Consider the following 14,940-nt stretch of genomic DNA (forward strand, 5'->3'; position numbering starts at 1 on the left):
TAATGATAACGCTCCTCTACCGAGCCTGAATTTAAAGATTATTCTGACTAAACACAAAACCAACATACTTTGATTACATGCAATTGTATGCAACATTTACAAAAGCCCCAGAAATCTAAAGCATTGTTAAGATAACTGCGCAAATGGAGAGAGAAAGGAAGGGTAAAAAAACTATTTCAAATATCCTTGTTTGTGAGTATTTTTATTGTTTTGCTCTTTTGAACCTAGCTTTTTCTCAATGTTTCTTTATCCCTAAGCATAGTCATGAATATGATCTTAACTTCTCATGTGTTCAATTCTTAAATTTTAGATTAATCTTATAAAATAATAATTTATCTAACAAGAAAAACTAAACTCTTTCTAGATATGATTTAAACCCTAAGTACCTGGGGCATTCCACAGTTTCTAGATTCATTTTGAATTCTAAGAACTGTGCTAAGAAAAGACCATTTCTACCTGTACAAGGACAGAACATTGTCCTAATTTCCTTAAGAGACATAAAAATGCTCACAATTTTCCACTATTCATACATTAGCTATTCAGTCAAGTGCATGCAAACGCTAGCAAGTTTAATTCAGAGGGATTTAACTAGGGTTATTAGCTAAAACTTTGTTCTTTTTTACTTTCAAATGGGACTTTTCTCAACAATAAAAGATCCATTGATAATTTTTATTGTGACACATAACAATTTTTGTCCTCCAGACAAGATTATAAAGAAAACAAATGACAAAAATGAGCCATTTTGGCCACTGGAGGATCTTCCTAATTACACTTTTAGTACCCAGAGAGCAGGACAAATCTGTGTGTGTGTGTGTGTGTGTGTGTGTGTGTGTGTGTGTGTGTGTGTAAGCTCATACAGCCCCTGCACCCTGGGCTATGCACATTGTAGGAACATTGGAAGATCTTATCAAATAAATGAATAAATGTTTCAAGCCAAAAGCAGGTCAAATATTATGTGATTCCATTTATATGAAATGTCCAGAACAGGTAAATCCATAGAGACAGAAAGTAGATTAGTGGTTGCCAGGGACTGGGAGGGGAGCTGCGTAGTGACTGATAATAGGTACAGTGGTTCTTTTTGGGATGATGAGAAAATGTTCTAAACCTAGATAGCGATGATGGTTGCCTAACACTGTGAATGTACTTAATGCCAATGAATTGTCCACTTTGAAATGGTGGAAATAATTTTGTTATGTGCATTTTACCTCAATTGAAAAATCAAAAAGCAGGCCAGATTGCAAAATACCAACCACCACTTATAATTGTCCACTATCCATGTATTTCTCCTTTCCACACCTATACCCTGACCCCACCCCCAAGCACAAACCTCACTAAATGGTTGTGTGCAAATAAATCATGGAGAACAGAACTACGTATCTTCTTCCTTCCAACATCACCTCAGTGTCACTATGGTCAAGCTTTAGCAGACATTCATGGAAAATGAGAAAGCAAAATATTCAAGAGCCCCACACATCCCCCTACAAATGACTGGCAAACTGCATTTGCTTCTCTGTTGCATTTTGTACCTATGTAGGTTATTTTGAGAGATGATTATGCAGAGCAATTTTTGCAGTCACCAAATCAGACCCTCATCAAGAGCTAAGCGCAGAATGCCTCTTCTCCCTTCACAGAGTTGACCCTTCCAGCACCTTGCTCAGGTGCACTGACCGAGGCTGTTCACAGAAGCAAAACCCCCAGAAGATGGAATGAATGTGGCCCCAGCAGAGGGAGATGAGAAGGAAGGAGGCCCCACAACTGGAAAATTCAGGGTTGGGCTCAGAAGAGTCTATAAGGAGAGAGAAGCCTGCCTCACAGTCAGTCATTTAGCAAGCGGAAGGCAGGATGACCAACAGTCTGTTCTATTAAGTGATCTTCTCCCTCCTAGAAAAGCTTAGACTCAAAGATAGGCCCTAGGGGCTGCACTCGCTATGAATTTGCCCATATCCTAAAGATAGTCATCTTCTATTTATTTTTAGCACCCCGCTGTCAGATGTTTTCAGAGAGTACCTCCTCCTTATAACCGCTGCTGTTTTTCAGTTAATTACACTCCCAATGACAACTGTTTGAAAAAACCTGAGACAATTAAGTGCAAGAGAAACATTCCAAGCCAGAATGCTGAGCTGAATGCTGGCTTCATTGAGATGTCCTGCTCTAGACAAGGGGCACGTCTAGCCTGTAAGACTCAGAGGCCCTGGCCGGTTCAAGGCGCACGTTAAACAGAAAACAAATGAAAAATACCTTGTGAGCTCTTCTTTAATCTTCAAGGGTTCGTGTGGGTAGAATTTCACTCTAAAGCACATGGTGTATGGTGGATGAGCTGAAACATCATAAAGAAAAGGCATGAGAAAAGCAGCAAAACACTGTGGACTCGAACACACACACAGGAAAGTCAGCCATGAAGCCTTACAGCCTAGCCTGAGGGGTGGGGACAGGGGAGACAGAGATTTTCTGAAAGAAGCAGATATCATGCCCAAGAAAACAAAGCAACAGTGACAACAAAACTCAAAACTCTTGACAGGACACCCAAAGCAAATGCAGGATACAGGCAATGTAGTCTGTTAGCACATCTTTCCACATCACAGCTCCCCTTTATTCCTTCATTCTCTGTGGGTCACAGCTTTAAATAACATTTTCTCTTCTGATCCTTCCCACCACCCCCTTATGACAAATTGCCCATGAACCCCATTGAGATTTTTGGCCTAGTAAAATACATTTTAGCCTGTGAGGTGGAAAAATATCGCGGCACATGACTAGTTTTCTTCAGATGATAGTGCCTTTCAACTAAAATCAAGATTTTAAAAATGGAGCTAACCACACACCGATCCTACTTTGCATACTTTTGTATTATTTTAGTTATTACCTATTTATGAGGTAGTCACTTATGTGAAAAGAAACACTTCTATAACTTCCTGATTTATCTGAATGAAGATAACACTATGCAGGCTGAAATTCTGGTTGAGGTTAAAGATTCTGGAATGGTCTAATTGCATTAAATATTCAGAACTCAGTGACCAGCTAACAGGAATCTACAGGATTTCTGGCACCTTTAATTATAAGACCACTGTTGATTTGCAATATTAACCTAATAAGTGCACACAAGTGTAACAAGATACATTCAGATGTCAGTTAGCATATAAAATGAGCATATTATAATTAAAGAAATATGATGGTTAGTATTACTATTTCTACAGAGCTGACATACCCAATCATTTCTTGCCTTTGTATCAGAATGGCTACTTGGAATCAGCTCTGAGCCTACATCCAAATGTGAATATGAAACAGCATCCTATTCTTCCCCAAACCCCCTTTCATGATAAGCAGGAGTTAAATCACCCACCAACTCTACAATGTCTGGGGCTATTCTGTATGTGGACAAATTCTTTATGTAGAAAGTACTATCAGCATCGAATATGAATGCATAATGAGGATAATTTAATAGGGAAAACAATTCTCAAAAATAATTTGAAAGAAAGCATCCAAATCACAGGAAAACAGCAGTATCTTACTGGCTATCTCAGAAGAGAAAAACTAATTAAAAATACACCACACACACCACCACCACCACCCCCACCACCACCACCCCCACCCCCACCACCCCAGAACTTTCCATTCAATGCTCTCCTTCCCCACCAGGACCTAGCAACTTCCTAACAGAGTCAGGTGCCCCTAACCCAATCTTGTGTTCCCCAGATTTAAGAAAGGAACATTTTTCTGGAATACTAGGAGAAAATGGACACCTCCTACACAGCAAATAAACAACGAAGAAAAATGCAAATGACTCTGAAGTCATTCATCTTTCATGATATTTAGAAATTAAATTTTGACTCAAAATATCTTTACATATTCCCCAGATTTCTTTTGTATAAATCATCGCCTTCATTTAAAGGATTAAAACTAATGGATTTTTTATTATAAAACCTCTGGATTGTCTTTAACAGAAAGGCTGAGGCAGTTTTATAAGAGAAGAACAACAGAGCAAAAAAATGGAAGTAACATAAGTTTACTCCTTCCTTTCTTTCACTCAAATCCTCAAAATTAACACATGCTTAATCACAACCAATGAAGATTAGATAGATAGACAGACGATAAATAGATAGATAAATAGATGGATGGATGGATGGATGGATGGATGGATGGATGGATGGATAGATAGATAGAGCCACTTCGGTTTCCTTCATTTTGTCTCTATTCCTGCCCTTTCTGTCCCTAAGGTCCCCCGGCCTATCCCAAACTCTCCACCAATGTTAACAACTTCATTTATATTATACCACCACTTTTACCATCCTCACCCAAGTATATTCCAAATGATTACATATGTGAGGGATTTTTTTAAATATATATAATTTATTCTCACAAAACAAGATCATACTACAGATGTTTCTCTTGCTTTTCTCACTTAAGTCTACATTCTGCCCATCCCTCCATACTATGGATACACCAGAATTTACTCCACTATTTCTACTCTTCTCTTTTAATCATCATTCAGGTTGTTTCCACATTTTTGCAATTCAAACAATTCTAATATATAGATAAATCTCAGTGCACATATCATTAAATATTTCTATTTTTATTCCTATAATACAAACTCCAAAAATTTGAATTGTTTAGTCTATAGGTATGGGAAAATATTTTGATGGGAGCAGAAAAATAAAAGCCAACTAAAGGCAAATTGGGGAAAGTAAGATCACAGAAGATGGTCCCAAACTAAAGCTGTCATTTTCTCTCCTATCTGGTTGCCATATCTGTTTACAGCCCTAGGCTGGCTTCATCTGAGCTCATCAGGTACAAATCAGGATTTGCACTCATCCTGAGGGATCAGGCAGTGAAGCTCCCAGGCAGCTCCCCGAGTGGCCATCTTTGAATACCCCAACTGTAGGCATTCCTTCCACCCAGTCACCCTTGTTCCAAGACCCGAAGCTCCAGAATGGTCTACTGCTTCTCCCAGAGAGAGAGAGCCCTGCCATCATTTGAAAACAGAGCTTATGGTCCTTCTGAGTCTTCTCTAAAATAAATATCCCCAGTTCTTCTAACTGCTCCTCATGTGAAGCAGTTTTGAGTGCCCTTACTCTGGGTATATTCCTGTCTACTCCATGTTTCCTCAAGCACAGAGTCCCAGGGGTTGCTCCATATATGCTGTTGTTAAGTCATACATTAAAAAGCCACTAAGTTCCTGACATCTCCCTCATTCCCTAGGATGTGATGGTGGAAGAAATCAATACAGGGTACTAGTGATATGCTCACCACTAGACCCATTATCACAGAAGGGATGAGAGTGGGCAGCAGAAAAAACAGGAGGAGACACTTTTCAAGTCTGATATGTTCTATCCATTTTCTATTTTTTCTAAAACTTATTTTTCAATTACTGTTGACCTACAATGTTATATAAGTTTCCATATACCTTATGAAGTGATCACCTGGAAAGGTCTAGTACCCATCCGACACCATACATAGTTACTACAATATTATCGACTACGTTCCCTATGCTGTACTTTACATCCTATGATTAATTTTATAACTGGCAATCTGTACTTTTTTCTTTTTAGTTTCAGGTTTACAAAACAACATAATGATTAGACATTTATACCCCTCACAAAGTGATAACCCCTGCCCCCAGTCTACTGCCCCTCTGACATTGTACGTATCTATCCATTTTCTTCTACCATCATATATACCTGTACTTTCTGATGTCTTTCTCATGTATTGTTCCTGCACAATAGACCTATGTCGCCAATAAAAGAAAAAGTTTCCCTGAAAGTTAAAAGGAATAGATGATTTTGACAGTGAACCACAAGTAGCACCCGTGACGTACTCTGACAAGAAGCTCAACCTCATCCCCAGGGCCGGAGGGGACCACTGTGGCAGCAGGCTTTACCTTGAAAAACTCACTTGAGGCTCTAGCGGCAAAATTATAACACAAGTAGCAAAGCTAAGGAATGCTTCTTCACAGGGTTGGAAGAGGCTGAAAAGATTAATAATTTTCCCCAAAATGTTGATCTAGTTATGGATGACAACATTTATGAGGGTATGGACCTGTATGTCTTGTTCGGCTTTTTATCCCCAGAGCTTATTATTGATAAAAGGCTGATTTCTCTGCCTGTGTGGTTGAATGAATGAATGATGACCCCCGACCTGTGAGGCAGATGTCAAGAACAGCTGGCACTGCCATCACATTCATCCCATCAAAATGATCTGGAGGGTCCATAGTCTGAATTACTATGGCAATTGCTAGGATTAATATTTTGAAAACCTCTGGTCCTACACCTCAACTTTTGTGCTTCAACATCTGCAACAAATTCAGGGACTTTCAAGTTGGTTGAAATAGCTACTTCTAAAGAAAGGATTAATTAATTCAATCAACAAATAACTTCTTTTGCACCTACTAGGTACCAGGCATAGGTTTAGATGTACAAATAATAATATCAGCTGTAAACAGACAAAACTGTCTTCATGGAGAATACACTATGGTGGGAAACACAGGTATACAATCCAAACAAACAAATGAAATGTATAGGACATTTGAAGGTCATACATGCTGTGAAAAATAAAGCAGAAATAATTTAAGGGGTGAAAGACCACCCCCACCTCTGTTCCCTTTTCTTATCCCCACTATAACCAAATCCATGAAGGCAAGTACAATTCTTTTTTCTACCTTCTAGAAAACCAAAAAAAAGGAGGGGAGGGGAGGGGAATAAAATTATTTAAAATCCTAAATCATTAAACAAGAGGATGGGGGAAAAGTCATCCCCAAATATGCTGGCACTGGTATAGGGTCAAAAGCCCAGCTTTCGAGTACTGGCATGCACCCATACCAGCTGTGTAACTGCTGCAAAAGAAGACTTCCCAGGTTCAACAGGTAGCGTTTACTCCCTGGGCCCTGCCTAAGGTCAGAATCCCCTTGTGGATATGAACCTATCCCCTTCTCCAAGCAGCTAAGTGTCTCTGCCATTCCAGCTTCCATGTTATTCTTGAGCTCCAGGGAAAGAGGGACGATGTAAAAGATGACTCTCATCTGTGCCAAACCTTTGGTGTAGACTCAGTAGTAGGAAAAGTCTAATCAAGGACTTTTCTGTGGAGCAGCAAGCACCTGGCATGGAGGTAACACACGTGCAATAACACACACATCCCCACCCCCGCATCGGGGCCCTACCCCAACAGTGCCATAATGAATAGCCAATGTGGATATTTACTAGACTGGACACCATGGTCATCCACGGGGAAGACATGGTAGTGCATCCCTACTGTGGTACTAAAGCTTCAGCACCAGTGACAGAGGCACGTGGGTGGTGGCATCCCCAAATTTCTCAGGGGTAAGTGCTTGGATTTTGAACAGGACTTCCAGCAGTGAGGGGACAACACCAGGAGTCACATTTACTTCCCAGAGATGTTTTGACAGATCCAATGGGCTCTTGGCATCTTGGCACATGCACACGGCACATTACAGAAATGGGAGCTTTTGTTTTGTGGGGATAAACACTCCTGCCAGAAGAGGAGAAAGGGGGGAGTTAGAAATGGAGGAAAAGAGACGGAGAAGCCTGAAGTAAACTCAACTCAACAGCTGAAAAACATTTACTCAGTCATGTAAGTGCTAAAAATTAGAATACCACTGAGTAGCAGAGAAGGAAAAGAAATGCAAAAAGCCACTTTAAAAAAAATGCCAGGAGCGTATAATTACACAGAGAACAGCAGGGCGCCTCCTTTCTTACAGCCCTGTGTAACCTGCCAGGCAGGGCTGGGGAAGCTGTGTCTCTGTGGGACAGCTCGGTGGCCCTTTTTTTGTGTCAGCAAATCCCAGGGTATAATAATTTTGGTAATTTGTTAACAGTGAGAACACAGGGAGAGTAACAGCCGTTTATAAAGCACAGACAGACTTTCTCGTCTCCACTGTGAGACCTTGCCCAGAAATGGGAATAGGGATGCAAAACGATTAACTGAGGAGGCTCCCAGGTAAAAATGGAAAGAAAAAAAAGAAAACAAAAACACAACTTTATTTTTAACCCACAACCATTCTCAAATCTTTGTAGAAACAAATAGACCTTTTTTTGTGAGTGAAACGTCACTTAGCAGCTTTTCTTAAAATACTTCCTCCAAACACTGTAAAGAACTATAGAAAAACATGAAACATAACTTTGGGAATATACATATAAACTCACAAGCTTTCTCACATACATTCTGGCTGAAAAATTTCCCCCAAACTCCTTTAAACAGTAGTTGAAACACAGAGCCCATGGCTCCAGCAGATGTTGGAGCAACTCCCATACCTGGAATAGGTCTCTCCTGTGCCTCCCTCCTCTGGAACTGAATTTTTTAAAAAAGGGACCAATCTGTCTGACTTTCAGACTCTGCAGAAATACTGCAGATGGTCTGGTGTTGCACAAAGGACCACAAACACCCTGCAAGTAAGATGCTTACTTTCCAAAGAAGTCCAAGTAAGCATCAAGGGCTCCTGGCTTTTTCAGTACAACCCACACCTTTTTATTCCTAACCAAATGCACAGCGTCCCTCCCCTGGGGGGTGGGGTTTTAGAGTGAGAACTGAGGAGCACACTCCCACTTCTTCATTGTGTGCGTGGCATGCACAGTGACGCTGAGAAATTCACCTGTACTGCCTTCAATGATGAAACCTCTCAGGTGCACAAACTCTGCATATGGACAAAATGACACTTGGGCACCAAAAGGCCAGAGCATTCCTCACTCATTCAACGAACTATGTAACACTTGGGATATGAGCAAACGAACCAGCCATAGAGAACTGCTCTCAGAAGGACTGAGCTCCTACTTGGAAACGATTATTATTCAGTGACAACTGTTACTGCCATCAGCATCAAGATCAGTGAGACTCCCCCCTCACTCTGTTACTGAATGACAACACTACTGGCACAGTGTTGCCACTACATTGAAAGCAGAGTTGGTTTTTAAAAAATTGTATTTAATTCCTCCTCCTCCTGTTAGCATTCTCTCGTCTGCTTTAATCACACACACGGGCACGCCCACACATGCATGCGCTGAGTGAAGGCACACTCTAAGAACTCCCTTTGGCAACTCTGGAGGGCTGAGCAGCTGCCTCACCAATACTTGTCCTCGGAGTTCTCTGCCTGCCTGTGCAATTCGGGAAAAGCTCTAACAGGGATTCCGGTGTCCAACATGTCTAATCTCACGGTCACCACATGTACAAACTGCTAGGTACACACTGAACACTGAATGTACAAACCACATGTACAAACTGAAAACTCTCAGCTTCCATTTCCTCATCTGTAAAATGAAGATAATAATGGAACAAACAACCTAGAATGGGGATCAGCAAAATTTCTCTGTAAGGGGACAGGGAGTAAATATTTTCAATTTTGTGGGCCTCAATGTCTCTGCCTCAACTAATCCACTCAGCTTTTACAGTGTGAAAGCAACCACAGATAAAATGTAAACAAACAGGCATGGCTGTGTTCCAATAAAACACTGAAATCTGAACTTCGTATAACCTTCGTATGTCACGAAATATTGTCTTTTGCTTCTTTTCCCAACCATTTAACAATATGAAACCTATGCCCAGCCTTCAGGCCATACGAAACCACATGCCAGGCCGGGTGTGGCCGAGGGAACATAGGTTACTGACCCCTGATACAGAGACCTTGATGAGGATGATATGAGTTAGCGCTGTAAAACACTCAGCAGACCACCTGAGACGTAAGTCGTTAACCCATAGGAGTTATTATTACTTTAGAGGTCGAAGAAGAAACTGACAATAGATGAGTTAGAGCCCTTCACCTTGACCTAGCCCTATATCTTGATTTGAAGGGCGAAAGGGGGAACTGTCATTTCTCAGGAAGGAGTGGGAATGAAATAGGCATGAAATAGGCACACATAGGAAGAGCTATTTGGCAGTCCTGTTTCTAAAGAAGAGCTTTGCTTCCTGGGCCTAGGGTGTAGTTACCTGAAAATTTTAGCCAAAAAATGTTAGCAAAAGTAGAAGAAACTGAAGGCAAGGGATCCATGTGCCTGCTCACTATTGATGTTGTGTAATTAACTGGCCCCTCAGGAGTCATGTTGGTAGGTATCAATCAACTAGTCATAATAATTATAACAGCTAAATTCAATTACTCGTGTAACTTGGTACTGAGATTTTATATTATTAAAAAAACATTGTGTCCACCTGGAACCTCAGAATGTGACCCTCTTGTATAACTGGGTCTCTGCAGATGAAATTGATTAAGATGACGTCATACTGGGTTAGGGTGACTGATGTCTTTCCAAGAGAAAGGAGAGGGAAACTTGGACACAGAGAAACACAGGGAGAAGGTGATGTGAAGACAGAGGCAGAGACTGGAGTGATGCACCGGCAAACCAAGGAAGGAATGCCCAGGACGGCCAGCAACACCAAGAGCTAGAAGAGAGAAATAACAAGTGCTAGTGAGGATGTGGAGAAAGGGGAACCTGGTGCACTGTTGGTGAGAATGTAAATTGCTGCAGCCACTATGGAAAATGGTACGGCGTTTCCTCAAAAGTTAAAAATAGAGCTACCATTTGATCCAGCAATTCCACTTCTGGGTATTTATCTGAAGAAAACAAAACACTAATTCAAAAAGATGTATGCTCATATCCTCAAGGCACCCCCATGTTCATTCAATATGCAGCGTTATTTACAATAGCCAAGACATGGAAACAACCATGTGTCCACCAACAGATAGGAAGGATAAAGAAAATGCGATACACACACACGCATACACAAATATTATTCAGTCATAAAAAGGATGAAATCTTGCCAACATGGATGGGCCTTGAGGATATTATGCTAAGTGAAATAAGTCAGACAGAGAAATACAAATACTGTATGATCTCACTTATATCTCACTTATATGTGAGATCTTAAAAAGAAAAGAGAGACCATAGATACATACAGAGAACAGATCAGTGGTTGCCAGAAGCAGGGAAAGGGGCTGAGTACAATGGATAAAGAGGGTCAAAAGGTACAGACTTCCAGTTACAAAATAAATAGGCCCCAGGGATATAATGTACCGCGTGGTGACAATGGTTAATAATACTGTATAGTATATTTGAAAGTTGCTAAGGGAATAGATTTTAAACACTTTCATCACAAGGAAAAAAATTGTAACTGTATATAGTGACTAATGTTAACTAGACTTATTATAATGATCATTTTGCAATATATACAAATATCTAATCATTATGTTATACACCTGGAACTAATACAATGTTATGTCAATTATGCCTCAATAAAAAAATTAGTTAAAGAAAATGAACAGGTGCAAATGCTGGAAGATTAAGGTAGAAATGGGTAGAGAAAGTGATTTGAATCCAATGAGTTTTCCCCTCACAAATCTGTAAATCATTTATAACAATATAATAATTTGACCAAGAAAAAGAAAAACAGAGCTAGAAGAGGCAAGGAAGCATTTTCCCCTACAGACTCCAAAGAGAGCATGGCCCTACTGACACCTTGATCTCGAATTTCTAGCCTCCAGAACTGTGGTAGTATAAATTTCTATTGTTTTAAGCCATCCAGCCTTTGTAAAGGCAGTCTTAGTAAAAACTAATATACTCAGCAAGGGGAGTAATCAGAAGAACAAACAGAGTTGGGAGTCAGGCATCCAAACTGGCCTCATGAATGGGTATGGGAACCTGTGGCTTTTTTCCTTTGTTCTTTACACCAGAGCAAAATCTATGCTCCTGGTTCTCCTTCTCCCTCTCCCTCTCTCTCAAAAGATATGTTCCCATTGACGAAATCCTTCAGTAGCAAGGGGACTATTAGCTGAATTAGCCACAAGAGGTGCTGGAAAGCTAAGGAATGCCACATAAATATCACCATCAAAGACAGAAATTATAGGCTTCCAGAAAGAGCCATCATAATTTCAGGGAGGGAATACAACCAGTAACTTGACTCAACCTTGTTCTTATGGCTGAGTCAAACCAGGAATGCAGAGGCTGGGGATCCTCCCCACCCTGATTTGCATGCAGAAGCCATTTCCAAGCACCCCTGTCCCTTCAGGGTGCTTGGCAGTACCACGTTGCCTGGTAAATAGAGCAAGAAAATCTTAACTACCTTGCTGAGCTAGTCAGGCACCAGCCAGGATTAAGCAGAGACCTTCTTTGGAAAAGTAAGCAGGCTTTCTTTCATCTGGGTCTCTAGTTTTATAAGTACATGCTTGATGTATAATGCACTGGTTCTTTCCTTCCTTTCTTTTTTTCCTCCTCTTTTCTCTCTTTCTTGATTTTTGCATAAAGCTTTCTCTCCTTTAATTTTCCTTTTTTTTATTATCAAGTGACACATGAAAATGTTCTCATTGTAAAACATCAGAGTAAAATATAACTATGTATAATAAAATGTGAGATCCTTACTTTCCTCTACCCCATTCTCTTCTCCGGAGATAACCACAGTTAGTACGCATCTTTGCAGCCTTTTTCTATGCACTTATTCATATAAAATAATCTGTTTATTTTCATATAAATGGATCATTCTATATGTGGGTTTTTACTTGCTTTTTTAACTCTATGATGCATCTAATAAATTTTTCAGTGTCAATAATATCTGTCTGCCTTCATTTCTTTTGATGACTGCATGTATTCCACCTAATTGATTTAGCCTTGCCAAACTTGCTGGGCTTTTCATTGCTTCAAGTTCTCATTGTTATAAGCAATGCTGCAATGGACATCCTTGCAAAATATATACCTGTGCTGGAATAAATATTGCCTTAGATATACTCATAGATATTACCCCATTGGATCAAGAGAATATAGGCATTTTTAATCTTGAAAGATACAGCCGAATTTCCCTCATAAAGGGCTTTACCCACTTATACACTCCCACCTGAAGTGTTAGGATCAGCCTCATCAACTGGATATTATCAATATTTACAATCTTCTCAGTATAATAAAAAATATCTAGTTTTAATTTGCATTTTCCTTGTTACTGATATTTAGCATTTAGTTTATGAGTTTATTGGCCAGTTATTTGTATTCCTTGTGTCTTTTCACATTTTTCTATTGGTTTATCTCTGGGTTCATGGCATCAAACTTTATATATTCTGCATTTTACTATGTATTATATATTTGGCAAATGCTGGTCCCATTATTTTCCTTGTGCTTTAACTTGTTTATAATTCATTTTACAGTCATTAATTCAACAAGTGTCTACTGAGAATCTGCTCTGTGCAGTGAACAAACCAAATATTCTGGTACAAAAGTTTAATTTTGCACTAATTTTTCAGCATTTCGCTTTGTTGCTTCTGGGTTTTAGGTTTTCTTTAGGAAGTCCTGTTCTACCCCATAATTATAAAAAACACTTTAAAATTTTTGCCTAAAATTTCTGTAGGTTGTTAAATAGTCTGGACTTTTGCATTCACCTGGAATTAATCCCGTGTATGGTGCGAGGTATGTCCTTAGCTTTTTTTCCCCCAAATGCAAAGAAAGTCCAAAAATCATGTTTTGAATAATCTATCTTTCTATCTTTGATATGAAATAAAAGCTTTATCATCATCCATATCCTCATAAATAATGGTTCAATTTGGGGGTTTTCTTTTGTTCTGCGGGTTCTTTTCCTATTCCTGGGTCTATCTTTGTTACTATGTATTATTATAACGCCTAGGCCTTGATTTGTTATCTAGTAGAACAAGAACCGTATCGTTCTTTACATTTTATGGGCTGGTCTAGAGCATTTTCTTTTGCAAATGAGCCATAGAATCAGTTTACTACATGCCATCAAGAATCTCACTGAAAATTTTATTTGAAAATTATTGAATGTATATATTAACTTATGAAGAGTTGATTAACAATATTAACCAGAAACCTGAGAAGTCTCCATTTATTCACATCTTTTCCATCTACTCTACAGAACTGCACAGTAAAGTTTCAGTTTTTTTTATACAGCTCTTGCATATTGCTTATTACATTTATTTACAAGAAATTTACGTTTGGATTTCCTATTGCTATGGTCAACAATAGCACTTTCCCCCAATATATTTGAGAAAGTTAATTTCTCAGTAGCTGTTACGAAAGCTACTGTTTTAGGATATTAACGTAGTACCCAAAGACAAAAGCCATTATCAATTGTGAGTAGAGCATGGGGAAGGAAGGTGGGTGGAACGCTTGGAGAGACCCAGAGAGGACAACACCAAGTTTAATACCCTATCTGGAGTTCTGAGAAAGAATCCAGCATCCCTCAACACCCTAGACTTGGCTGAATGGAGTGAGGTAGGGGCAAGACAAAGAAATCTCAGTGTCACTTGGTGCAAGTGTTCTGGTTGGGACTGCAGAGAATACTGAAGAAATGGCAGCAGGGTGTGTTTAAGCAGAGAGGGAAGCTTAGCTAGAGTACACAGGTTTCCCTGAGGCTGAAGCAGGGCTCGGAAGAGGCTGAGCAGTTTCTGCCTGTCCCAGTGGTAAATACAGAAGTGCTGAGAGCCAACCAGTGAAGATACCTAGAGTGGGGACCACAGGAGGGCAGCATCTTCAGACTTGCAGGACAAGACCATGACAGAAACCACAGGCCTCAGTGGACCCTCAAAGGCCGGTGGGACTAGTTACATCCAGAGAGGATGCGTGCGGCAAAAGGCCAACAACCAAAGACCAAATCACATGAGACACCAAGGGAGGACTCAGAGGACCGAGCAGAAGAGAGCTATCACCCTTGCTGAAAGGACAGTGCATAAGCTTCCCCTGCTTCACAATGCCATTCTGGGGATGGGGAGGAAAGAAAAGTGCATCATAAAAATAAGTTTGATAATGCCTATGTTCAACAAAATTTGGGCGAAACAAGCACTCTCACGCAATATTACTGGGAGTAAATTATTATAACCTCTTTGGATGGACATTTATCACTAAGGAAATATAAAATGTGTATACCTTTTGATCCAACAATTCCACTTCTAGGAATTTCTAGTACAGATGTACAAGATGTAAGAATGAACATTCAAGCATGTTTACTATAGCATAA

General features: G+C 39.8%; 1 protein-coding gene across 1 annotated transcript in view; it reads right to left on the reverse strand.

Moving 5' to 3' along the window:
* Positions 1-14,940, reverse strand: part of FRMD3 (FERM domain containing 3) — a 249,854-nt gene that overhangs the window by 98,493 nt on the left and 136,421 nt on the right. Inside the window, exon 4 of the mRNA XM_033123926.1 lies at positions 2,239-2,317. Coding sequence (XP_032979817.1) covers positions 2,239-2,317 — 79 coding nt within the window. The remainder of the gene's footprint in view (positions 1-2,238; positions 2,318-14,940) is intronic.

Source organism: Rhinolophus ferrumequinum, chromosome 12 (genome assembly GCF_004115265.2).
Source record: "Rhinolophus ferrumequinum isolate MPI-CBG mRhiFer1 chromosome 12, mRhiFer1_v1.p, whole genome shotgun sequence".
Lineage (NCBI taxonomy): Eukaryota > Metazoa > Chordata > Mammalia > Chiroptera > Rhinolophidae > Rhinolophus > Rhinolophus ferrumequinum.